At 42.4% G+C, this 27,628-nt stretch overlaps 1 protein-coding gene across 3 annotated transcripts in view; it reads right to left on the bottom strand.

The window, feature by feature from the left end:
• The window catches only part of PDE1B (phosphodiesterase 1B), a 156,237-nt gene extending 131,657 nt beyond the window's left edge, over positions 1–24,580 (bottom strand). The window contains exons 1-2 of one of the 3 annotated variants that reach the window (XM_034419295.3): positions 24,032–24,580; positions 23,061–23,175 (exon numbers count right to left, since the gene is read on the bottom strand). In XM_034419295.3, the coding sequence (XP_034275186.1) occupies positions 23,061–23,175; positions 24,032–24,134 (218 nt within the window). In that variant the 5' untranslated portion in view covers positions 24,135–24,580. Of the gene's footprint in view, positions 1–23,060; positions 23,176–23,426 lie in introns of all 3 variants that reach the window. The other 2 variants (XM_034419298.3, XM_034419297.3) reach the window with 2 other exon arrangements.
• Positions 24,581–27,628: the final 3,048 nt, after the last annotated feature.

Consider the following 27,628-nt stretch of genomic DNA (forward strand, 5'->3'; position numbering starts at 1 on the left):
AGAAGGCCCAGGCCTCCCTGGTGTGGTGGGAGGCCTAGACTCTCTCCCTGGCAGTCTACTTAACAATCTGCCCAGTCACTTAACAACCATAATTGAGAGAACCAAAGTTGCAGTCATTGAGTGAAGCAGTCACATGGCATCTCATTTAACAACTGATTTGCTCAACAACTGAGATTCCAAGCTCAGTTTTTAGCTGTAAGTAGAGAACTATCTATATAAAACAGAGGAATATTCAAGAACAGGACCTCTCTCCACATGCTTCACTCCAAGCTTAACTATAGCCAAAATGTTTATAAAAAGGAAAGAAAAATCACAAAGCCTGAACATAGAACATGTGAAATTGTAACAAGAGTGTTTCTAAGTAAATGCAAGAGTGCCCTACTACACCAGCAACAATAGCTTGAATAAAGAAGTAAAGAAAAAAAGCAGCCATTACCATGAAAACTCACCCCTTTTTCAGACTGTGGGCCATTTAGTGATGCATGTAGGAAAGTAGAAGAGGCCAGCAGTGAAACTAAAATTTGGATTTAATTGGAATGCTAGAATTAATTTCACCAACTAAAGTTCTCGCTATTGTTTTCCACGTCAGTTAATAACTTTCCCCTTTGGCCATACAGAAATCTAACACTGTTGGCAATCCAATAAATGCTTTGACCAAGTAGAGAGTCAGATTACATGACATCTGAAGACCCTTCCTACTCTATTATGATTTGTATGATTGTAATATAATTGTAATAAGAAGCAGGGGGGGCCACATGCAGGCTGTTTCCCAAACAACCTCCAGTTGTACATGTTTGTCTTTCTTTGGCCATTCCTTGAAGATTTAATCTTCAATTGGGCAGCAGGAGATATTAAGCCCTCTCTCCCAGAGACTTGTTCCCATACCTCCTTTCCTTTGTAGTTGGTGGAGAATTAGTAGGCAGACAATGCAGAAAAACATAAATATTCTTCTCTCGTTTCAAAGGCGAAGGCATTATCACAAACCGCACACAATCCGGCAAAGATTAAAAGGGAAGAAATTGTTCCCTTCTTGCTTCCTACTTATGTGAAATGTATTTATCTATCTATTTATTTCTTAGGGGTGGAGAGATGTAATGTATTGTTTTATCGAATAATTTACTAAGACTGTATTATTACTATTATTCTTCTCTTCCTTAGTAGCATCTATCTCTTCCCACTTATTACTATAACCATGTTGCTTGTATCTTTCAATTATATTGTTTTATTTGTTTCCTAGTACGATTTGATAGCTTATTAGTAACCTTGACTATCACTAAGTGTTGTATTTTTTTATTCTTGATGAATGTATTTTATTCTCCTTATGTACACTGAGAGCATATACACCTAAGACAAATTCCTTGTGTGTCCAATCACACTTGGCCAATAAAGAATTCTAACTCAATTTTTGCTTTTGTTTCCAGTTTTTAAAAATGGCTTAAGTGGCAATTTAATGGCTTAAGTTGAATGGCCACCAAAAGAAAAATTGCTCTCAGATGGGTCCATTGGTAATCTTCTAACTACTAGGACATACAGGAACTAACTCAGTTCCTGGGGAGATGGTGTGGGGAAAAGCAGAAGAGATGGGAAGGGGAGACTGGCAGCAAACACTTCATTCATTTTGGGTCACTACAAACTAAAGCAGCACTTAATGAAAACAGAAGACAGACAATTAACAGAGCAGACAACTGGAACACAGTCTGATGAAGAGATTTCTTTATTTATTCACTGTAACATTTTCCAGTCTCCTTTCTACTGGATGCACACTGAACACTGCCTCTCAGGAACCTCTGACTCACAGACAGAACCAAGATACAGAAATACAACGCTGACCTTGGGCCATGGTGTCCCAGATCCAAGACTCCACTGGCCATCGTGTTCACTGCCCAGTTGTTCCCTTGCAACCTCATCTATTTGCCCATGTTGCTGCTTAGGAAGATAAAACCTTTGGCACCCATAGAGAAAAAGGAGCACCAGTTATGGTTCCTCTTCAGTGGATGTTCACCAATGACGCTCCACCAGAATTTGTTCAGTCCTAGTCCTCCACAAACCCCAACTCATTCTTGCCACTAGGCAAGAAAACTGAGCTGCCCAAACACAATAGCCAGGTTGGCATCACATGCTAAAGCAAAGCCCCATCATGGGTTCACTTTGTCATGTCCTTCCATCACCCTCAAGTTCTGAAAAAAGTCCATCCATCTAAAAATAGCTTTGAAACCAACAGTGCAAGATAGACATGAAACCTTTGAAACCTTCCTGAAAGACATGCTGTGTTTTGGTATATTATTGCAGAAATATAGAACCACTCAAAGAAGACATTTGCCTAATACACTTTTCAGCACTCAGGTATGCTAATACATTGATGCTGAATACATTGATGCTCATTCAGTACTCAGAGTGAACTGTTTCATCTCTGCTTGAAATATGTAAACCATCAGTGATGTTTAGCAAATCTTGAACAAGAGGAAAAAATTCTATGAAGGGAGCCATCTGTACGTATGAACATTGCCAAGCATTTTATTTCAGTTTTATATATTTAAGGATGTTCAATCAGGAGCAGAGACCCTGCGGTGCATGAGGTCCTCCATACAAAACTCCCTTCGTATCAGAAAAAAAGCATGTCAAGGGTACAAACTTTCTCGCTGAGGGTCTAGTTTTCAGCATGCAGAGACATTGATCTTATATATACATTCATTCATTGGAGTGAATTCAGAACATTTAGTCACATCATCCTCACCCACCCACCCTGAAGCTTGCAGAACCCAAAATCTGGGCATGCACTGCAGAAATCATTTCTAACTAGTCCCTCTCTCAGTATTGGTTCCCATGTCAGTTACTTCAGGGTAGCTTATTTATTTGCCCAAAAATAAAAATAAAAAATAAATAAAAATAAAAATAATAAAAAAATAAAAATAAAAAGAGCCTTGGTAGTACAGTGGTCTAAGGCACCCTGTTATTAAGCTGGTTATTAAGACCAGCTGCCTGCAATTACTGCAGGTTCGAATCTCGCCAAGGCTCAAGGTTGACTCAGCCTTCCATCCTTTCTAAGGTAGGTAAATTGAGGACCCAGTTTGTGGGGGCAATAAGCTGACTTTGTATAAATATACAAAAGGATGAAGGCTATTGCTGAGCACATTGTAAGCCGCCCTGAGTCTCCGGAGAAGGGCGGCATATAAATCAAATTTTTTAAAAAACGCCACTCAAAAAAAGAAGAAGGCAGCTAGCAAAGACCTAGCCCTCCAACAGAGCCCACCCCAATGCTGTCCTTCAGCAAGGACAGGCGAAGAATACAAACAAGCCATTCCCATCTGCCAGATAAAAGATGAAGGTCAAACATCAGAAAACCTAAAGTCAAAACTGGCTGGACAGCTGCAGGAGAAGAGGCGGTGCTGCATATCAAATAGGGAAGCAAAGAGACGCTGGGTTTTAACTTCTCCCATGGTCCTCAAACAACTCTCAAGCAGGCTAGAAGATCCTATCTAAGGTCACTTCGTGCGTTGTAGGACATAGACAAATCCAGTTTTGACATGCTAGTTCTACACCTAAAAGAGTAAGAACAACGACAGACACAATGATCCCATAATTCCTACAGCGACATGAGTCAAGACTCACAACTGGTGTTTACAATCTTTTGGAGGACGTGAATTTTAAATGCCAAGGCCGATTTGCCTCTGCCCCACAGCCCTCACTCCAATTTCAGCGCAAATTTCCCCAGCATCCAGTAACAAGAAGGCCAACCCAAGACAGATGGCTCACCAATGCTGCCACCCACAGGCCATTTGTTGCATTAACTGGAAGAAAAGTAATATGGCCTTTACCATGTTCAAAGCAATCTTCCCAGGTGAAAACACAAAGGAATCAATATGACTGTGATTTTTATTCCATTCTGGGGGATTTCCCCCCCACACTTAACAGTCATTTTTCTACCCAGAAAACAAACTAGGTGGGATTTGTTTATTATATTCTTCACTGTCAATCAGGGCCGGATTTAGATGAAAAGAGGCCCTAGGCTATTCCACTTATGAGGCCCTTTCACCTATAGTGAAAGTGTAATTTTAATTTTGCTAACAATTTGAATGTAGGGAATGTAGGCCCCTCTTGATCTTGAGGCCCTAGGCTGAAGCCTAGTTAGCCTATAGGAAAATCCGGCCCTGCTGTCAATGTATCAGACAACCTCCCCTGTAGGGTAGAGTAGGCAGAAAGTGCATTAAAACGCAGTGTTTTACAGCTCAAAACAAAATTGTATATCAAAAACAAGTGTATTCATTTTTGTTTAAACCTGCTGCTTTCGGCATAATAATTATAATTCAAGGCGTGTAAGCCAGGCAGTAATAAAATTAAATATGAAAAGATTGGCCCCAAAAAGTTAAAGGTTTTAAATAAATGATAAAGAAACCACAGGGGCCCCTCAAAAAATACTCAAAGAGATTATCTCTCAGATATGGTGCAATCAATAAATTGTCCCTGTCTTTGCAAGTAACTAATGACTACAGCATCATGGAAATCCCTAAATTTGTCTGCCTCGCTCATACAAGTACCGCTGATTTATTCACTGACCTTACATAAGTCTTATACAATACTTTAAAAATTTAGGTAACGTCTGAGGCCCACAGCTGCAAGGCATTAAGAAATTCAACTTGCATCTTAAAGTCCTCTAAACCCAAAAGTGGCTCAGAAAATTTAAGCCCCATAGATTCTAGGTGTCTCTTAAAATTGTGCCTATTACAGTAATAACCCTCAGAGAAAGAGAAAGATTTTTTGTGGGGAAATACTCATGTGACGATGTCATAGCCTGGTCACAGGTTGCTGAGAAGTCACCTCGTTGCCTGGGGAAACAGAAGACTGGATGGAGACCAGTGGTGAAATCTAAAATTTGTTACTACCGGTTCTATCGGCGTGGCTTGGTGGAAGGGGGGGTAATGTGACTGGATGAGCGTGGCCATTTTTTTTTTTTTACTTTTAAAACCATTTTTTCTACAACCTCTTCGCAGAAGAGGTTGTAAAAAATGCTTTCAAAAGGCTCTGACGATCCCAGCTTTTTTAAAAAGCCTCTGACGATCAGGCAACTCAGCTACGATCGTCAGAGGCATTTAAAAGGAAAAAAGGGTTTTTTTTCTTTTAAACGCCTCTGACGATCCAAGCTGAGTTTTTTAAAAAGCTTCTGACGATCAGCCAACTCAGCTAGGATTGTCAGAGGCATTTAAAAGAAAAAAAGGGTTTTTTTCTTTTAAACGCCTCTGACAATCCAAGCTGAGTTTTTTAAAAAGCCTCTGACGATCAGCCAACTCAGCTTGGATCGTCAGAGGCATTTAAAAGAAAAAAAACCTTTTTTTCTTTTAAATGCCTCTGACGATCCAAGCTGAGTTGCCTGATTGGCAGAGGCTTTTTTAAAAACTCAGCTTGGATCGTCAGAGGTATTTAAAAGAAAAAAGGGGTTTTTTTCTTTTAAAAGCCTTTGACGATCCCAGCTGAGACGTGCAATCATCAGAGGCTTTTTTTTTTACTTTTAAAAGCATTTTTTCGGCCAAAGAGGTTGTAGAAAAAATGCTTTTAAAAGTAAAAAAAAAAAGCCTCTGATGATTGTGCGGCTCAGCTGGGCATGGCGGGGGGGGGGCAGGGATTTTTGCTACTCCCACTTCCATCGCTACCGGATCGGGCGATCTGGTCCGAACCGGGAGCATTTCACCCCTGATGGAGACCTAATTCAGGTGGGCTTTTCTCATCAAGAATTATTGCCCCAAAGGACATTAGAATCTAGGCCTTTGGGACTTTCAATAACCCCAACATCCAGCATGATGTTCTCAAGACTATAGTCAAGGCTAAGAAGGTAACAGATCCAAGGGTCCTGGCCTTCATTGCAACACAGTAATCCTATATTTAAAGCAGGTGTGCCTATAACAGGGGTGGGTTCTAAATTTTTTTACTACCGGTTCTGTGGGCGTGGCTTATTTTGTAGGCGTGGCTTGATGGTCATGTGACAATTCTTTAGGATTTAGCAGAGGTACTGGTCTACCAGGCTTTTAACTGCTTGCAGAGCTGTACTGGTGTACCCATTTATTTTTGCAGGCACTGGTCTACTTTTGCAGGCACTGGTCTACCCATTTATTTTTGCAGGCACCAGTCTACTCATGTATTTTTGCAGGCATTGGTCTACCCATGTATTTTTGCAGGCACCGGTCTACTCATTTGTTTTTGGAGGCACCGGTCTACCACCAAACTGCCTTTTACCATTGATCAGATGTAGGGCGGCCCTTTGAAGCCCCACGGCAAGAGTTTAAACAGTTTTTTTCCTTATAGCCCATCAGCTGGGACTCAGGAGGCAGCAATAGATTGGGGATAAGGCCAAATAAAAGGTAAGAATAACGCGGGAGGGTGGGGGGCAGGGGGGCACAACCGGTTCGGTGACGTCATATCATCATTGCTACCGGCTCGGTGGAACTGGGCGGAACCCACTACTGGCCTATAGGTGTACTTTGGGGCAAGGGTGAAATCCAGCAGGTTCTGACAGGTTCTGGAGAACCAGTAGCGGAAATTTTGAGTAGTTCAGAGAACTGGAAAATACCACCTCTGGCTGGCCCCAGAGTGGGGTGGGAATGGAGATTTTGCAATATCCTTCCCCCAGGAGTGGGGAGGGAATGGGAATTTGCAGTATCCTTCCCCCAGGAGTGGGGAGGGAATGGACATTTTGCAGTATCCTTCTCCTGCCATGCCCACCAAGCCACGCCCACAGAACCCATAGTAAAAAAATTTGGATTTCACCACTGCTTTGGGGCAATTTGCAGCCTCAGAGTAGGATGCAAATCCTTTTTTGTAACTCAGAGCCCCTCCTAATCATGACTGCTAGGAGCTGGTGGCACAATTTCCTGGGAAACAGATGAAAACTGTAGCATACCATCTAAAATATGCATATTATGGTTAAGAAAACAAGCAACACCCTAAACTTTTTTTGGGGAGGACCCCAATTGCTACGCACAATATGGCTCCTCTCACATAGTGGCCCTCAGTTCTCAAAAAACATTAAGAGTGATCTTTGGCCACAAAATGGTTGCCCATTTTCAATACAGATTGATTGCCAGACATCTCAGCTTTTTTAAACTCCAGAGAAGTAGCTGACATATTCTGTTGTGGCAATAAAGCACCATGAATTCTATTAAGGGATAAGAAAATCAATTGTGGCATAACCTTTCATAGACCTGACCTCAGTTTTCAGATTGGTGATGTATAAAGGTTGTAGCAGAACTAATAAAAGAAAAAGGCTCCGATCATTTATAGGCCCTAAATTCCAGCAAGCGAACTACTCAAAAGCAAAACTCACAAATGCTAAAGCCTTATCCACACTCTACATACATACCAGAAAACACTACTGTTGGTGCTTATCACATGCAACGATCTTCCAATGGTTTTATTGCTGGAATTTTCCCTCAGCAGAAGCAATTATTGGGCAAGTTTCCCTCCCTCTCTCTCTCTTTCCAACTATAAGTCCTGATCAATGGAGCAATCACCAATTCTCTTGATTGTTGCAACTGTGAAAATGCATGAGCAAAAGGAAGTATTTCCTGAATCTAGCACTGCTACGACTTAAAAAGCAAGCGTTCTGGTAAGAGTGTGCTGAATCTTTCATATCTGGGTAGAAGAAAATCTGGATTTTAACACATTTCGGGGTGGAAACTAGCCTAAACGTATCAAACTATAGGTAGTTCTCATCTTACAACTATTTGTTTAGTGACTGTTCAAAATTATATCAGCACTGAGAAAAGTGACTTATACAATTGTTGTGGCATCCCCATAATCAGGGGATCAAATTTCAGGCACTTCACAACTGGCATATGAAAGTTGCAGCATCCCAAGGTCACACAATTGCCATGTGTGACCTTCCCAGCCAGCTATCAACAAGCAAAATCAATGGGGAAGCCGGATTCATTTAACAACTGCATGAGTCATTAACAACCAGGGTGATTCACTTACTAACCCTGGCCAAAAAAAGGCCGTAAAATTGACCCCCCAACTCATTCAACAGCTGCCTTCCTTATCAATGGAATTTCTTATCTCAATTGTAGTCGTAAATCGAGGATTACCTATACAAGATCTGATTTGGACTTCAGTCATTTGAAAAACATCCTGACTTGCCTCAGTCTGCTTTGAGAAATACCCTGTTTCCCCCAAAATAAGACATCCCCTGATAATAAGCCCAATCAGGCTTTTGAGTGCATGGCGATAAGGCCAAACACTTATTTCAGGGTTCAAAAAAATATAAGACAGGGTCTTATTTTCAGGGAAACACGGTAGTTCAAATCAGAATCTCATCGAGCAAACTGAACATTTATGTCTCATCAATGTTAATCACTAGCCAATAAAAACATGGCAATGACCAAGTTGCCTTTCGACCAAAACTGGATACAATTTGCAGACACAGTTCTCCAGTTACACTCAACTAAGTGCAGGCAATTTGTATGCATTCCTTTTAGTGGCGTTCCTAAATATTCTGAGAAGTATCAGGGTATAACCAATGCAATTCCATACAGGTTGTACCTGTGGCCCCATGAAATTAACCTGCAAAATGTCAGCAGGAGAGACACAAGGTGGAGAAATTATCGTGAATGAAACACAGCGTCAAAATATCTCTTATATTTCATTTTCTACTCAGCTGACAGAGTCATCTGAATTTAAAGCACGTAATCCTTGGCTAAGGTCATGGAGCACAATCCAGGAAGGAAATGTGAAGTTAAGCAAACTCAAATTATTCTACTTTAAATGCATTATGCAGAGATCCAGCTCTCTGGATAAGGTTCTAATGCTGGAGAAGGTAAAAGGGAAGAGACGAAAAGGGCAACCAGCAGAAAAGAGAATGAACTCCATTCTGCCAACAATGGATGTGCCATTGGAAGACCTCAAAACCCATTTTAGGGACAGATCTTTGTGGAAAGAAGGTACCTAAGTGGTTGATAGAAGTTGAAAATGGCTTGATGGCACATAATCAATCCCTTTCTTGGAAGTGGCAATGATTTTTTTAGAAAAAGAACTGGACACTAGCTTCCTTGAGTAATTTGATTGAACAGAAAGAGAGAGAGAATTTTTTTTAAAAAAAAATGAATACCATTCTTCTTCATTTGGCTGGGTTCTTTCTTCTGTGACCATGCTACTTATACATACAGAAAGTGTTAAATTAATACTCGGTGTAATCATAAAACTTGCCTGACTGGAAAGCCTTCAGGAGCATACATCCTTTTTGAATCCAAATATCACACTTAATCCAAAAAAGCAAGCAAACTAGGGCACACAGCTACAAAAGGCAGTGAAAGTCCCAAAGCAGTTTGTGGCATGTCCTTTCTATGCTCCTTTTCTCAAGTCAAGTCAAAAAGGAGAATTTTGAGTAAAGCTCAAAGCTCTAACTCTAACCTTAACCTTCTTAGTTGTCAGTCACAACACTCACACTTCTTTCTGTAGCAGGGTCACAGAATAAAGAACCCAGCCAATTGAAGAAGAACAGTATTCATTTTTTTTTAAAAAAAATTTAACCATGCTATAACTGTTGACTCACCTGCAGAAAACTGGAGGATTGAAACATATAGGCTTTTCTAGGCAGAATTTCTGCATATCTATGGATAGTCAAATTATTCCTGAAGTGTCCTGCGGACTTGGAAATGTCTCGAGGCAATTTGGAAGACTGTCTCTTAATTCTGAACTCGATCAGATGCAGTTCAGGAAGGATTCGTCCAAATTCTGCTATGGGTTTTGCATGACTAATCACAATACGTGAGCAATGGTTCCTCAATCCCAATTGCTTAGCCCAAGCTGGAGCAACAACCACAGAATTTTTTCCACTCCCCCCCACCCCCAAATTAGATTGGCTAAAAGGGTCATTAAAAAAACCCAAAATCCTATGTCTGAATTATATGTCTCATCCCCCTCACCCCCACCTTCCAAAAAAAAAACTCTTATTCTGCACCTGATCCCACTTGGCCAACTGCTAGTAAAAACACAAAAGGCATCGGCAAGCCTGAAGCCTGTCCATTTGTATCCCAAAGGTACAACTGCATCAAAACAACTCATCCAAAGCACACACACAAAAAAAGGGAGAGAAAATGTTTTTATCTTCCTGCGGCGGGTTGGCAGCCCTGACTAAATTTTTAAACACAGGATAAACTATTATGCTGCTGCCATGAACACACAAACTATTTGACTATCCTCTTATCTTTCTCTTGCAAGATTACAGCCACTGTCTCCCACGGCTTATTCTGAAGGCAGCCCACTGGCTGCATCATTAATATTGAGGGATTAGATAACTTTATTTGCAATGTTGACCAAGCCATGCATTGCTATTACTATCAAGGACAAATTTCAGGGGCCTGCCAAGTTCCCCCAGGAAGGTTTGACAAATAGCAGTTGACAAATAGTTGACTGGGCCAAGAAACCTAGAGGTAATCCTCATTTAACAATCACTCAGTCAATGACTGTTCAAAATGACAACTGTGCTGAACAAGTGGCACCTATGGCGAATCCTTTGAGTTCCAGCTATCCCAGCAGTCCTACAGTCACATGGTTACAATCTGGTCACTTGGCAACCAGTTCATGCTTACAATGGTTGCAGAAATCCCGCAGACACATCTGCCTGCAATTTGGCAGATCGAATCTCACCAGGCTCAAGGTTGACTCAGGCTTCCATCCTTCCAAGGTCGGTAAAATGAGGACCCAGATTGTTGGGGGCAATAGGCTGACTCTTTAAACTGCTTAGAGAAGGCTGTAAAAGCACTGTGAAGCACCATACAAGTCTAAGTACTATTGCGATTACCATTTGCAACCTTCTCTACCAGTTTTCCTAAAGCAGGGGTGGGGAACGATGGCCCTTTTATGACCTGTGGACTTGTGGCTCAGGAATTCTGGGAGTTGAAGTCCACATGTTATAAAGGCGGCACATTGTTTGACACCTCTGTCCTAAAGCAAGGTCAATGGAGAAGCCAGCAGGGATAAGTTGCTCCGAGTGGGGTAAATCACTCGCACTCTCCCCCACTTAGTAGCAGCTACCTGCCCCCCCACCTACTGCACTCACATTATGCCAGATGGTGGAGATCCTCCACCATCTCTGGCAGCAGCAACTTACTTGCCTACCAGTCTTCTTGTGAGTCACCTGTGACTTGCTTTACAATTTGCAATCCTCACGTAACAACAGCAACGGGAAGTGCCATCACTAAGCAAATGCAGTCACGTCACATCACACTATTTGACCGTATTGTTTAACAATGGAAATTCTTGTCCCAATTACCATAGTTAATTGAGAACTACCTGCATAGAGTTTCACAAACTCTATCAACATCACACTCTTTGCTTGGACTAAGCCATAGAAAGTGCACGCATGCACACGCACTCAGACACACACACACACACACACAAACACAAATCACTGGCAACTGATGTTTTGTTCGGTTAACTAAACCTGGCTCCACTCAATGCTGCTGAGAGGCCAAGATGCACTGAACCACAAATGTTTCCAGCATATAAATCTTTTACTCTTTAAAAATCCAGGAAGATTGCATTATGGCCAATTACTGCAAGTAAGAATGGCTTAGGTGCTTATCTTGGACTCGGCAGAGTATTGTAGAGAAATGTCACGTGTTAATCGTTTTGAATCTCATGGCCTATTCTGCCCTACAGTTTATTTATCTTTTCCCATAACCCAGACAACTCTCTATGCTAACTGAAGATAATATTTTTTCCATCTGAAAGGGTCGATTTCTGTCCCCAAAAGCTTCTGCTACAATAAATCTGTTAATATTTTCAGGGACACAAGACTCTCAGTGCCGCCTCAAGTGATCCATCTCCTTCCCATGATACAATCTGTTTGTTACTCTTCCTCATGAGATTCTCAGGTTAGTAGCAGTATCTCTTTGCAGTTATCAAAGGACAAGCTATTAGGCACATCCAAATCACATTAAGAACTGTCCATGGTACTGATCTAGCTTACTTAACTGAATTTGAACAACTTCTACCAACAAAAGTCCTCAATTTACAACTACAACTGAGTCCAATATTTCTGTTGCTAAGCGAGATAGTTGTTAAGGAAGTTGCATCCCATCAGGAGCCCTGATGGCGCAGCAGTTAGAATGCAGTAGAGATCATTCCTGACGGAGTGCAAGGTTGACTCAGCCTTCCATCCTTCCAAGGTTGGTAAAAATGAGGACCTGGATTGTTGGAGGCAATATGCTGACATTGGAAACCACTCAGAGAGTGCTATAAAGCAGGAGTCCCCAACCACTGGCACCAGTCCTCAGCATGCCAGCACCCAGACCATGCAAATGAGTGAAGCCCCATCTGCGGGTTGCAAGCAACATGCAAAACCATGCCTCCTCCCATCCACGGAAAAACCTTTCTCCATGGAACTGGTCCCTGATGCCCTAAAGGTTGGGGGCCGCTGCTATAAAGCACTATGGAGCAATATATAAGTCTAACTGCTATTGTTGTTGCTATTTTACGACCTTTTTGCCTTAGTTGCTAAGCGAACCACTGCAATTGTTAAGTGATTCATGCAGTTTTTAAGCAGATCTGGCTTCCCCTGTTGACTTTTGCTTGTTGAAAGTCAGCTGAGGAGGTTACAAATGGCGATCACATGACTCCAGAGCAGTGCAAGTGTCATAAATACATGCATGTTGCCAATCAAATTTTGATCACATGATCATGGAGATGCTGCAATGGCCATCAATGTGAAAACTGGTCATAAATAACTTTTTTTTCAGTGTCATTGTAACTTTGAACTGTCGCTAAATGAATGGCTGAAAGTTGAGGACTACCTGTACAGTTCCCTGAAGCCAACCACCTGACAAGACTCTGCTGCAAATGGGTCTACTATTTCATTTGTCACGTGGGATGTGTTCACCAAGACTCTACCCATCAAACTGACCCTTCTACAACAGGAAGAGCCTTTTCTGATATGGCACTATGGAAAATGGGCATCAAGTTGAGAGAGATCAAGACCAAGTAAAATGGATTCATACCGTTATTTCCCAAACCCACAAGGCTAACTCACAGAAAGTATATTTATTAACGCATGCAATGTGAACGTTGTCAAAATGGGAATGAAAAAACCCAATTCAGAGTTTCCATTGGGGAGAAATGTGTAGGATGTATTTTGTAAAACCTGATATTTGACACTGAAAAACATGTTGTGTCGAGTTTCCTATTATGGTTTCTTACTCTGCCATTTCTGTGTATCAAATAGGTTCCCTGTATATTAGCCTGATTCCATCAACAGTAGCATAGCAAGAAATACAATGCATCTCTGAAGTATACTGCAAACTAAAATTCTTCAAACACATCCCCACGCACCGTATCAGCTGATTATACCTGGCCAGTCTAATTTGATTTCTGCTAAACTCATTGCTGCCTGAAAAACCCAATTACTAAGACAGAATCTAGCTGCCTCAAACTGTATCTGTGTCAGGGGGCAGAGGGGCTAATGTGCACAGAGAGTTTCAAAAACCAATCTGATTGTGCATATAGTTACACCACCAATTCAAACAGGGCTTTGAATGCATAAAATGTACATGGACGGATCTGTTATTTCACATAACGTGAAGAAAATGCACGAATCCATCACCCACCGAGGAGACGATGAATCAATTGAGCATAGCTCTGCTATTCTACCCTGCTTGGGATTGGGATCAAAACAATGGCTCTGCAAAAGAGATGCTGTGACTTGATTGAAACCCAGGGTTCATTTGGTCAAAGAGCTGTCAGACCTATTTCTGGGTAACAAATCTTAAAGCTAACTCCCAATTGCCTCAAACAAGAGTCTTCCAGCCAGCTCAGCACCACCTCATCCTGTAACTACCGTGTTTCCCCGAAAATAAGACCCTGTCTTATTTTATTTTTTTTTAACCCTGAAATAAGCGCTTGGCCTTATTGCCATGCGCTCAAAAGCCCGATTGGGCTTATTATCAGGGGGTGTCTTATTTTGGGGGAAACAGGGTACTGACAGGATCAAGCCTCTCCAGCTCTGACAAAATAAAGGAAAATACTGAACATCCCACTAGGGAACCAGCAAAACAGCCTTAACCAGTCCAGAGCCCTCCAGAGGCACTCCCTCTCTGCCATAATGCAACCTCTATTCCTAAATCAATTGGACGCCGGAAGATTGGAGAAAATTGCAAAGTTTGTTTGTTTGTTTGTTTGTTTGTTTATCAATCAAATGTATATGCCGCTCATATAGTGGTGTGAGGTGACCATGAAGCAATTGGCTACGAGCCCGGCGTAGCTCAAGTGGATCCAGATACAAATCCTCACTCAGCCCTCAAGGGCAAAGGAGAGATTGTGAGCTAGTCACTCGTTCTTTGCCTACGCTACCTACAGGGCAGTCAAGAAAATAAAAAAAAACCATCTGTGCTTCCTGGAAGAGAAGTTGAAGAAGATCATTTGGTATTCGTAGACTTTCTTCTGAGGATTTCAGTCAAGATCCATGAAGGTCTAAAATACTTATATAGTAGTGTTTTCACTCAGTTCTCACATGAAATCAAGTCACTATGAAATAGGTGTGGCATCTGCTCCCTTATGGCTTCTCCCATTTGGTCCAGAAGAAGAACACTAAAAGGAGTGGGTTTAGGTAGGAAGACCTCATTAGCATTAGGTATGGCATTCAGCACTGACAACAATTAGAAGATTGGAGGGGTTCTCTTCTAGAGTTCTAGAGTGTTCAGTTCTCTTCTAGAGTTCTAGAGTGTTTGGCTCTGTTAACATTCACCCACAACAATCCAAAATCCTAAATGGTTACATAACTGGGCAGGACTACCCGCACAGTTCTATCCCTATCAATCATCCAATTGTCAGGAGGAATAACTGAAATTGGGCAGCCAGGCAAGGAATGTCTCCCAACACAGATCTTAAAATGTACTAACTGCCAAGCTAATACATGAGCTGTTTGGAATTAACAGGAAAGCAAGACAGCAAAAAGATGCAATGGCAAACAGTTTAAAGAAATAAATACACGCATCATACAGCCATTAGATTACGTAAACGAAAACGCAATGGAAGGCGTCAGCAGAAACATAGGTCAGGTTCAATTATTCAGACTGTGCTGTAGGCTAGGAAAATGGAGAATGACTTAATTTGCCTCCCCAGTTTTAAAGACAGGAAAAACCCAAGTAGAGTGACCAAGCACAGATCGATTCTCTAAAATGAAGAAGCTATTCCCCAAATCCAGCAGGTGGATTATATTCTCCCAGTGCAATCAGTTTAAATCATTTTGGACAGCGTTCTATAGAGTTTGAGAGAAGTTCAGTGATTATATGTAAAATATAGAAAGCGTTTGCCATTATCTTCTTCCATATTTTTTTTCCCAATTTCCAATCTAGCCTACTATTCTGGAATTGCCTGATAATCTCTCTCAAACAAATGTTAACCAGACCCAGCATTGTTTACCTTTTAAAGATGGGCCATAGTTGGCTAGGTCCTGCCACCTGCTATAACTTTCCAATAAAATGATTTGACATTGAAAGAAAATTGTAGCCTTATAAACCCCATGAGCCGCAGTGGCATAGAGACTGGAATGCAATACTGCAGGCTACTTCTGCTGACTGCTGGCTGACTGCAGTTTAGCAGTTCGAATCTCACCAGGCTCAAGGTTGACTCAGCCTTCCATCCTTCCGAGGTCAGTAAAATTGAGGACCCAGATTGTTGGGGGCAAGATGCTGATTCTGTAAACTGCTCAGAGAGGACTGTAAAACACTGGGAAGTGGTATATAAGTCTCTGCAGAATGTCTTTCACAGCTACAAATGCACTGGAAAGTCTTCTTAGGATACAAGAAGGCACATCCATAGCTGCCCGTGTCACCTTCGCATCAAATATGTGGCATTCAAACAGGCCAAGCCCCACTCAAGCAAAAGCCCTCTGAATCCTAAGCTGCCTCAGCTTTAGCAGATTTGCCTTCAACACTGGTTGTCTTCTTCCAAGACAAATGTCCCAGAACTGATATGGACAATAGAACCTGAGTTCCTTGTAAGATTTCTGACTTCAGTCATTGATACCTTGAGACTGTCTGTTCCAAATAGGAGTCTTGATAGTACAGTGGTCTAAACACCCTGTTATTAACACAGCTGCCTGCAATTACTGCTCCAAGGCTCAAAGTTGACTCAGCCTTCCATCCTTTCTAAGGTAGGTGAAATGAGGACCCAGTTTGTAGGGGCAATAAGCTGACTTTGTATAAATATACAAAAGTATGAAGGCTATTGCTTAACGCATTGTAAGCCGCCCTGAGTCTCCGGAGAAGGGCGGCATATAAATCAAATTTAAAAAAAACAAAACAGAATTTCCCCACTGACTATGCCTGAGCGAAGAAAGGATGGTGAATCAAACCCTGAAGGGGATTGGAACTCAAACAAATCTTTTTGGTGGTAGCACCCTCACTCTGGAATACTCTGCCCTCAAGATTACAATGGTCCCTTCCATACTAATTAATCTTCTCATCGTTCCTATCAACCATCTCCTCCCACTTATGACTGTAACTTTTGCTGTATCCTTACGATTTATATTGATTGTTTCCTAGTATGATTCGATTGCTTATTTGTACCCTATGACTATCATTAAGTGTTGTACCTTATGATTCTTGATGAATGTATCTTTTCTTTTTATGTAAACTGAGAGCATGTGCACTAAAGACAAATTCCTTGTGTGTCCAATCACACTTGGCCAATAAAGAACTCTATTCTATTCTATTCTATTCTATTCTATTCTATTCTATTCTATTCTATTCTATTCTATTCTAATTTATAGAAATATATATATTTTCAGAGACCCTTCCAAGCAGAAGCTGCACCAGGACTGGTATCAACCATTCAGATCAGGAGATATGATACTTTACATTAATGTTTTGCTTGGGTTATATTTATTTATGGTTTTTCTTTTATGAAACCAGTTTAATGATGTAAAGTAAGCCATCTAGAATCGAACAGATAAATAAACTCTTCAGCAAAATCACTCTGCCAGGTCTGAAACGGATCAGGGAACAAGCCCAGTAGGAAATAAATAACATATTGAATGGGCAACCAGGAATGATTAGGAAATCCTCAAAAGCTTTTTTTTCCAACACAAAAAAAATATTCCTTTCATAATATTTCAGAGCAATCCAGTACTGCCAAATATCCATTTTTTAAAAGAACCCTAAGTAGCAAAACAATACCAAAGCCCTGAACAAAAGTGAAATTTCAGCCCACATATTTCAGTTTCCAAAACAACAAGGTTTCTAGCTACCATAAGGGAGGAAATATGAAGCTCCCAACAGTCTCAGTATTGCCTGCCCATGACGGATGCTGGAAGCTATAATGCAGTAATACTTATATGAAGCCATCCGTTCCCCATCCTGGTCTTCTGTAATATTGCTTGATCATCTATAGGTCTGCATTTATACATCCCCAAATATATTCAGCCCCAAAAGATTCCTACTAACCAAGAGATAAAGAAAGGCATGGACTAAAAGGTATCTAACAAACTGTTAGAACCTTCCGTTGCCTTATAAGGAGTCACATTTTGAGGCACTGACTGCAATATTTTCTTCTTCAAGCCCTCCTTCCAAGTTTATTCAACCAAGAGATGGCTTGATGAAAAGGTACTGATTCTTTTACCGCCGAGGGATGGGATTAAGGGGAAGATATGGCAATGAGCATGGAGTTCCTATTCCTTGGGGTTGAAATTAGAGGAAACGAGTGGGAAAAACTCAGAAATGACAACAGACTGAGTTCCAGTATAAATAGAATGCATGCAATGTATTTCAGCATTCTATAAGGCATATCTTCTACATGACTCCATCATGCACAGATGAACATTATGAAGAGGCCAACAATCAGTGTCCTATGTCCACAAGTGGCAAGTTAAAGCTACATGTATAAAACCTAACCACTCAAGACATATGCATAAATATATACAAAGAAGGAAATCATATGGAAAATTTGCCCAGATCAGTGCTTTAGCTGTGGTTTGTATTACATTAAAATCAGGTTGCAAAATCAGGAGACATGGTTTGTTGATAAGTTTATCTATAGAATAACACAGCAGAAAAGGCCACTGGAAAGTATTTGAAACATTGGAGCAGCTCCCCTACAGGAAAAAGCACAAATGTTGAGAGATTCTAAATGTCAAGGGGATAAATTGCAGAAAACAAGGCAGACCTGTATAAAATACACAATAACAATAAAGTGTGTATTGATTTTCCTATGCTGGTAAAAAACTGTATTTGAATAAGCATTGCGACTAAAGGACAGCTAACTCAGAAATGGAGAAAATTCAATTTGACACAATGTATGAAATATCTGTGGGAAATATAACCACAAGATGTGAACATATAAAACTGAAGAGCCAAGGGGAAGGTTGAAGGATAATTCTGGGTCTAGGAAAAAAGTAAAGAACACAGTTCCCCTCATTTTGTTCTAATCAGATTCAAACCCAGCATAATATAATTAAAATAAATTTTCCATAAGTCTCCTGTACCAAAACTGCAAATTCACACAAACATGCCAAAATATTTGTCAACACAAAAACCGAACTGTAACATTCAGTTCTAACATAATACCTTCCCTAATATCTTAATATATATTCATGGAAGTCATGCAATTTTTCCTTCAAAACAAACACAGGAAAAAATAAATCAAGATTATTTCACAAAGTATAGTATTCATCCACACATTTCACTACAGCACATACAAATTTGCCAAAACGTAAATATTTTACAAGGTCCATATTAAATCCCAGTTCCTTCACTTGCATGCCAGTATGATATCTGAATGTGTCATCTTCACAATTTGCTGTTTCAAATGGTTCCTCGGAAAAACAGAGATAGAGAAAAGCACCTGTGAGCTTTTCCATTTTCAGTTTCCCTGGTTATAATCGAGGAACAAGCGCAATCTGGGATTGGGTGGTTGCCTGAAGGAATAACAATGACAAGAGGACTGGGGACATGCTGAGATCACAATGCCATTCCCAATCTAACATCACAGATTCCTGATGACTGCCTGGAATAATCCCTGCAATTTTGATGACTGAAAGAGAGTAATTGGCCAAGGTCACCCTGGTAGTTTTGTGCCTAAAGCAGGACTAGAACTCACAATCTTCTGGTTTTCTAGCCTGGCACCTTAACCACTATACCAAACTGGTTCTCTACAGTTAATATACCTAGATATTTATTCTAAGAATGCAATGAAAGCTTTACCGCTGAATTAAAGAGTCTCCAAAAATAATGATCAGATAGTGTTTAACAGCTTCAGTTTGTAAGCATGGGGAGAGGCCATTCAGTCCAATGATTCTCAAGATGATATTGGACAAAATGTTCATCGATTGTGCTCACCACATCTAGGGTACCAGCTGCCTGCAATTACTGCAAGTTCGAATCTCACCAGGCTCAAGGTTGACTCAGCCTTCCATCCTTTCGAGGTAGGTAATATGAGGACCCGGATTGTGGGGGCAATAAGCTGACTTTGTATTAAAAAAAAGAACACCGCTTAGGGGGTTTTCCCCTGTGAATTACAGACATCCCTTTTTTTTTTCTTGTTTAAATCTCTAAACATCTCTCTGCAATGATTCCTAGCTCTGCTCGCACTATGATGAAGACATTTTCCAAGTAGGACTTGACAAGGACACTGGTCCTTTCCTTCTCACCATGACCCAATCATCCCTGGTGCTATGCTGCTGCCTATTCTGTACCCTACCATTATGATTAATGGCTACTGATGGAACCGTTCTCTTGTCCTTGCTCCTTTTTGTAACAAGTCTATTCTTTCCCAGAATATATAGATGTACAACAGGTAGAGTAGAACGAGGCTAGATACAGAAAAATTGTTACTATCTCAGTCTTTTAAAAAGCGACCAGTGAGGACCCGGATTGTGGGGGCAATAAGCTGACTTTGTGTTAAAAAAAAGAACACCGCTTAGGGGGCCCCGAAAGCCTTACTAAGCAGGTATATACAAAAGTATGAAGGCTATTGCTTAACGCATTGTAAGCCGCCCTGAGTCTCCGGAGAAGGGCGGCATATAAATCGAACCAATAAATAAATAAATAAATAAATAAATAAATAAATAAATAAATAAATAAATACCAGTGTCACTAATGCCAGTTCATGGTGTCTATTCCAGATGTAGATTATGGCAGCTGACATATAAAACATCTGGAGGCCACCAGATTCTCTACCTTTGATCTTCTCTGCTTAACTATAATCCTCTAGAATTCAGAACAGGATCCTACCCCAACATCTGCTGCTAGATTCCCTTTAACTAAAAATGCCAAGGATTCATCCCAAGAACAGGCAAAGCAGATGTTCTCCTACTTTGCTGCAGTCCCATCCTGACCTTATGAGGCATCTCTCAATTCTGTAACCCATCACTGTTCCACAATGCCTCCCTACAGTAATTCAGGGGGGGAAATTTCCAAGTCAGGAAAAACAAGCACCAAAGGTTTACAACTAGTCATTCTCCAGCCATTCCACTGCCTTGCTCTTCTCTTTTTAAACATTAAAATATTGCAGTTATTTAAATTTGCCAGCTATTGACAAAGCATCACATTTGTCCCATTCAGTCCTTTGGAAGTGTTAGCTATTCACAGTTAGGTGTTAATCTGTGCTTTGGTTACTTTAAATATCTGGCACTCAACCTGTCAGAGAATGCCTTCTTTTCCTGTGGAAGTCGTTTATAAATTGCCCTGTTGAGCTAGAACCAGATTCCTAAAGAGCTAGGATACAAACCAAGCTGGAGAAATGACTACATGGATGGCTCAGCCATCCAAACTGCAAGCATACTGCTTTTCATTTTAACTCAACTGTCATGTCTGGATTTTCAAAAGGATTCCCTGTGATTTAAACAATATTTCTCCATTTCTTTTCAAGTTCATCTTTAGAACAACCCCAGTAGGTAGCTTCAGCTGAGAGATGCCGAAACAGCTCAAGGTCACCTAGTGAGCTCTGCAGATTAGCCAGCATCTCTGCAGGTTTGCATACAACAGGTAAGATAATGGAAGTTAAAAAGGCAGGGGATTATCAGGGGAAAAGGACACCTTCAAGTCCCATCCTGCTTTACAGTTCCACGATTTCAACAATGTGTTTCCAGCAAGCGACAGCACATTAATGAATTCCAACCAGGGAAATATCACAGCTATCCAGATGCACCCGCACTACAGCCCCATCAGACTTAGCCTTTATAAGCAATGATGAGCCAAGCAGAGAATGATGGGACTTGTCATCCAAAATGCCTGAACAATGTTGGATTGTGGGAAGGAGATTTGAAAAGCAAAGTTATAATGATTTTTGGGTCCGGAAACAGCAGATTACAGCACATCCCACAAGTTTCACTGATATAAATTAAGTCCTGAATCAATCAAAAGGGAAGCCTTCTATATGAAAAAACTAGGTTGCTTTGGGCCACAGATCTCTTTGTGGTCTGGGGAATGATGCATAAACTCAGAACTGTTCCACTGAGCTGAACAGGGACTGCTTCCCAGGCAAATGATAAAGGATTCTTATCTTGAGTGGATTGGTAAAGGTCACCTCCAAACTATGCAATGCTTTGCGTTATCTCCAGATATTAGGAACAATAATAACACTAGCACTGAAAACCACTAAGCAGACAGAAGGTTAGCTAAGCCATCTATAAGGCAAGGAAGATTTCAGGCAAAGACTCTCTGATCTATATGTCTATGGAGATTCTCAGTCATCTAGGCCACAGTTGTCCCAAAGGTGCTTCTTTTTTTCAAGAGGCAACTGGGCTTTCATTTTACTTTTCAGCCAAGAACTATCTGATCTGTAGTTCATTACCTCATCTGTTATACCACACTGTGTATGCAAATTGAGGTCCATGCTTGGAACTTTTCAGAAATAGTGAAACGCTGTTCTAATATATACGCTGTGGACTTTTTAGCTCAGTAGCTAAGCACAATCTTTGCCTCAGGCCGTAAAATACTTTTAAGTCGTCAATTAATCATAACAACAACAAAAAGACAGGTGAGCGGTAAGAAGCTGAAGACAGGCACAAAAAGAGAGAGATTTTCTACGTTTAATTGTATACACTTTAAACACAGACTCACTGGACAAGAACCTAATGCTGGGAACGATTGAGGGCAAAAGAAGAAGGGGACGAGAGAGAATGAGGTGGCTGGATGGAGTCACTGAAGCAGTCAGCGTGAGTTTAGATCGACTCTGGGGGATGGTACAGGACAGGAAGGCCTGGAGGAACATTGTCCATGGGGTTGCAATGGGTCGGACACGACTTCACGACTAACAACAACAAGAAGAAGAAAACATAGTGTTTACACTATGTATACACCTTTGGAGTGGGTGGGTTTGCATTATTCCTTCTCACGCCACACAGAATTAGTGGCAGGCAAGTTTTGTTTGAACACACATCAAGGTTTTAATCCTCAGCTGCAAAAAATGACAACAAGCATCTTTTAAAGGCGCACTCCTCCCATCAGCATGATGCCTGGTTTCATGCTGAGCAGCCTCTCTCCCCCACCCACCCCCCCAACACACACAACTGAGAGCTGGCTGGCAACAGCAGGAGTATGGAAGGGGGAGGGAAGTCCCACACCAAAGCAGCTTGAGGCTATTCAGCCAGTGCTATTAATTGCTGCGGCAGGGGGAAAAAAAAATAAATTAAAAGCCTCCCAGCGGTGAAGCCTGGCAATACCCAATGTCAGCATCGTACACAAAATTCAGCATTATCAATTCACTCGGATGCACGGAAGCTTAAGTGAATCTCAAAGAAGGGAGTCGGAGTGACAGGACCCAGGGGACCACCGGATGACCCCTTTTCTGTCAGGCAGGGGAACCACGTTGCAAACCCAAGCACCCTTTCCCATTGCCATAACTACACACACACACACACTTGTAGCAAAGCCTTGCCCGCCGATCAAAGCTCCCAGGCTAAGTCCGACTGCAAGAAACTGGAGGAGAAGTATCCAAGGCTACCGAAGACCGGAAGGGAAGATCGGAAAGTGATCGGGACAAGAGGGGAAGAAGAAGAAAAATAATAATAATAAAAAAAACTAACTGCAGAGAAGACGGAGCGATTTGAATCGTCCGAGAGCCGCGATAGGGATACTCACAGTGCTCGGAGCTTGACCCACATCTTCTTACTGGGGGCAGACCTGAGCTCCAGAGGGGAGGGACAGCCCTCCGGGGACTCCAGCAGTTCGAGGTGCGGGGATTCCATCTCGGGATCTTTAAAAGGCCAGCAGTGGGGGGGAGGGGGAGGGAGGAAAGAGAAAAAAAAATGATCTCCTTCCCCAAACGGATCCCCGCTCGCACCTCCCGCCCCACGGCAATCTTCGGAGCCCCGCCATCCACCCGCTTCCCCGCCACCTCCGTTCCTGCTGAGCGGCCTGACCACAAGCGCCCTCGCCTTCAACCTCCCACCCTCCACCCACCCAGCCAGCCAATCACCCCGCCCGCGCTCTACTTCGCCGCGTTACCGGCTGATTTCTCGGCGCTCATCTCTGTCTCGGGAACTCGGTGCCGCCGCGGGTGTAAAGGCGCGAGGGGCGGGATCGGGCCGAGCGTGCCGCCTGAATCATTCCTCCGTCGGGTGACTGGCAGCCGATCCCCCCGCCCCGCCGCTCCTGTGCCGGTTTGAGCGCTCCCCCATCATGGCCTCCCTTCAAATGGGGTGGCGGCTTGGAAGCGCTCCCCCCACCCCCTCTCCACCACCAAACCTTCCTCCTTCTTCCCCCGCTCCACGGGAGCCAGGCTTCCCTGATCCAGCCCTCTCCTTCCGCAGCACCCACGCGTGCATCAGCTGGGAAGGTGTGGGGGGGGGGAGAAACAAAACAAAAAAACCCCGCGGCCACTGCTGCTCCTCGTCGCCGGAGACGCGTCTCGATCCGCCTCTCCGAATCCTCTCCCCTTGCGAGGAGGGCCAGAAGTGCCCAGAGCTTGGAATGGAAGCTAAAATGGCCCCGCGCAGGGCCGCCGACCCGCAGCGAGTGCCCGCTATCCCCGAGCCCAGATCCACAGCCTGAGCGAGGGCCGGCCTTGCAGCCGAGTGCTTGGCAGCTTGCTCTTGCTTAAGCAGTTATACCCGGATCTGCTCGCGGGAGACTCCGGGGCGCCGTCCCAAGACGGAGCGATCCTGTCGAAGGTGGCGCGGCGGTGGCTCCTGCTGCTGATTCCTCCGAGCGCATCCGGATGCCCTAAAGCTTGATCGCTCGCAGCGCAACTTTCGGCAAGGGAACAACAACGCCACGGCGGCGGCGGCGGCGGCGGTGGTTTGTCGGCTGGTCCCTGTTGCGGCAGGTGCGACGCGGCGGTGCCTGCTGCGCCGCTACATTAGAAGGAGAGGCTGGCCGAAGAAAAGGGAGGGCAGGGAGCGAGGAGCCAAAGCGCCACCCCAGTTGCTGGTTGGTCCGGTTTTCGGGGCCGTGCGCTTCACACCGCGCGAGCCCAGGTTGTTTTTTCCAAGCCAGCACCCCGGTGCCCGTTGCGACAGATGCTCTGAACACGTGCAGAGGAGCCCGAAAGACCTCCAAGAGTCGCTCACCGATATGCAGGACGGTCCTTCTCCATTTGGCTCCCGAGGAGCCGGTCCCGAAGAAACAGAGCGCCTAAATTCGGGAGACCGCGAACATCCCATCGAGCATTTCCTGGTGGTCTCCCATTCAAGAACGAAATAAGCCAGAGACTGGGATTGGGGGGGGGGGGGGTTTGGTTTTTTTTTTTTTTACAATAGCAATTGGGTTGGCCACGTGCTGCCACCTGCCGAGACCAAAAAAAGTGGAGAGTTTTTCTCCTTCCCAGGATTAGAAGTGATGTCTCTGGCTTATTTCGTTCTTGAATGGGAGACCACCAGGAAATGCCCGGGTTGTAGATCAGATCAAGAAGTCAGGAACAAGCAACAAGAAGGCAATGAGAAACTGCTTCTGTATTGTTGGCAAGTAAAATGACAGTAAGCCCTATCAAAGCAGTTGGCAGAAGTCAAACTCAACAGTCTCCTAGTAGAGACTGCCATCTGTAGCTTCCACCAAATCTTTTTAACTTGAGCTATTTTTAAGCCCCAGCTGAGCTCCAGATGGTAAGGGGGGGGGATCACTAAGCATCTGCAAAGAGCCTGTCATTGTTGCCATCCGCTCAGTTAAAACACATGTCCAGAGGTGAGGATTATTTGCTTTAAAAGCTAAGCGCATCCCCTTAGCTTTCCTCAGCCTCATGTCTTGCCAGGGATGTGCCCATGTCATCACCAACCTTTACTAGGGAAGCTGTATTTTACATATAGTATCTATCATATTTGGAAAAGATATTCAAATGTCATGGTGTGTCTATGCCTACAAAGAGGAGCATCGTGCAAATAACTGCTTCCTGTGATACCCTATGGAAGAGAAAGTTGGACTTTGAAGAAGCAGGATAGGAAGACTATTGATGCTTTGGAACTTTAATGTTGGAGAAGACTCTATTTTTTAAAATGTAATTTAATTTTATTTTATTAGATTATAGAATAGAATACAAAAATTCAAAAGCAAATAGTCACGCAGTGGAGAGGAGAAGGGGGAAGGAAAGAGGAGGGAAGGGAGAAAATTAAAAAAAAAGAAGCTTTGACTTCCGACTCCCTCTATTGCAGTAGAATAAAGCATTAACATTAAACCTCAACCTTTTACTTTTCCATAATAATATAAACTAGCCATTTCTATAACAACAAATCAATCTAATTAGTAACACCCAAAATCAAAGTTTCATTTTTTTCCACCTCAAGCACAAAGTCCAAAAGCAGTTTCCAAGTAGCAACAAAAGTACTTATATTCCTTTCTTTGATAAAGAGGGGCAATTTAACCATCTCTGCCAACTCCATCAGCTTCTGTAGCTATTCGTCCATGGTGGCAATCAAAATGTCCATTTCTGTGCATACAGTAGTCTTGCTACCATCAACATTTATAAGATCAAATTTCCAATTTTTTTCCCAAGTCTTTTTCCATGAAACCCAAAAGACTCGCTGGACAAGCCAAGAAAACCAACAAATGGATCATTGAAGAAATCAACCCAGAGTTCTCACAAATGATCAGGCTCCAATTATCCTATTTCAGACACATTAAATGAAGACCCAGATCTCAAGAAAAGGCTCTAATGCTTTAAGGGGAAAGTGGAAGGAAAGAGAAGAAGAGGATGACTAGCATCAAGGTGGAAGGAGTCAGTTACAGTGACAATGGATGTACCATTGGACGTCCTGAAATACAGGTAATCCCCAGGTTATGAGTGTTCCCTTAGCGAACGTTTGAAGTGATGCAATCAATGCCCTCTAGTGGTTATGAACAAGTCCCGAAACTACAAATCTTGCAGCACCACAACAGTTGTTCGCCCATACGAACAACCCCAGAGGCTCTGCAACATTTGTCCCACACTTTGCCAGCCAAAACAGAGCTCCATTTAGGCCTGCACAGGTCTCGCCTGGCACTTTGCAGGCCAAAATGGAAGTTCGGAGGGGCTGGCAAAGTGTACGTTCAATGTACGAGATTCACTCCCACGAATCCTCTGGTTACAAATGGAATGAACAGACTCCATTACTTTTGTAACGCGAGAACTATCTGTACCAGATTAGGGACAAATCATTATGGAGAAAATGTGGTCTCTAAGAGCTGAGAAAGACTCAGTGGAATCAATCAATCATGTTTCTACTTACACATCTTAACCCCAGGAGCTGTACATGAAGCCCTCAACTTACAAACACAACTGCGCCCAAAATTTCTGTTGCTAAGTGAGACATTTGTTAAGTGAGTTTTGCCTCATTTTACGACCTTTCTTGCCACAGTGATTACGTGAATCACTGCAGTTGTTAAGTTAGCAATCCAGTTGTTAAGTGAATCTGGCTTCCCCATTGACTCAGCTTGCCAGAATGTCGCAAAAGAAAATCACATGAGCCCTGGATACTTCAACCATCATAAATATGAGTCAGTTGCCAAGCGTCTGAATTTTGATCACATGACCATGGGGATGCTTAATAGTTGTAAATGTGATAAACAGTCATAAATCACTTTTTTCAGTGCCATTCTAATTTTGAATGGTTGCTCCATAAACTGTTGTAAATCAAGGACTGTACTCTTTTTTTTTCTCATAGGGAAGCTACTTCAATCTGCTAATATTCTTTATTGTTCAGTTTGGTACCGTTTCCAACTCTGCAGATCCATTTCTCACAAATGGATCTGCAAAAATGACCAAATATGTACACAGCATTATAGGCGTAATGCATGCGCAGAAGCATGTGTGATCCCGTTCCGAACCGGTAGTAAAGGTAAGTAGAACCCACCCCTGATCCTAGTGTCAAACAGTCACTAACTAGGCAGTCATTAACTGAGGACTACCTATAATTAGAGGTACACAGAAGAAATTCTGGTAGTTGGCTAGCTCAATGGCTTCAATGAAAAATGTTACGGCGAGCAAAATGCAAATCAATTGATATTACAGGTTTCAGGATACCTTTTACAAGATCCTCAGATTGATCCGAGATTAGTTTTTATTTGATCCTGAACTTTCACTCCAAGCATTAGACTAGTGACGCAAAATTCAGAAATCTGTGACTCTCCAGTATCCACACAGAATTGGGGAAGATGCCAAAAACTAGACACTTCTTTTTTTTCCCCTGTGAATTACAGACATCAGACATTTTTTTTCTTGTTTAAAACTCTAAACATCT

This window comes from Pantherophis guttatus, chromosome 2 (genome assembly GCF_059756535.1).
Source record: "Pantherophis guttatus breed Tessera chromosome 2, ASM5975653v1, whole genome shotgun sequence".
Classification (NCBI taxonomy): domain Eukaryota; kingdom Metazoa; phylum Chordata; class Lepidosauria; order Squamata; family Colubridae; genus Pantherophis; species Pantherophis guttatus.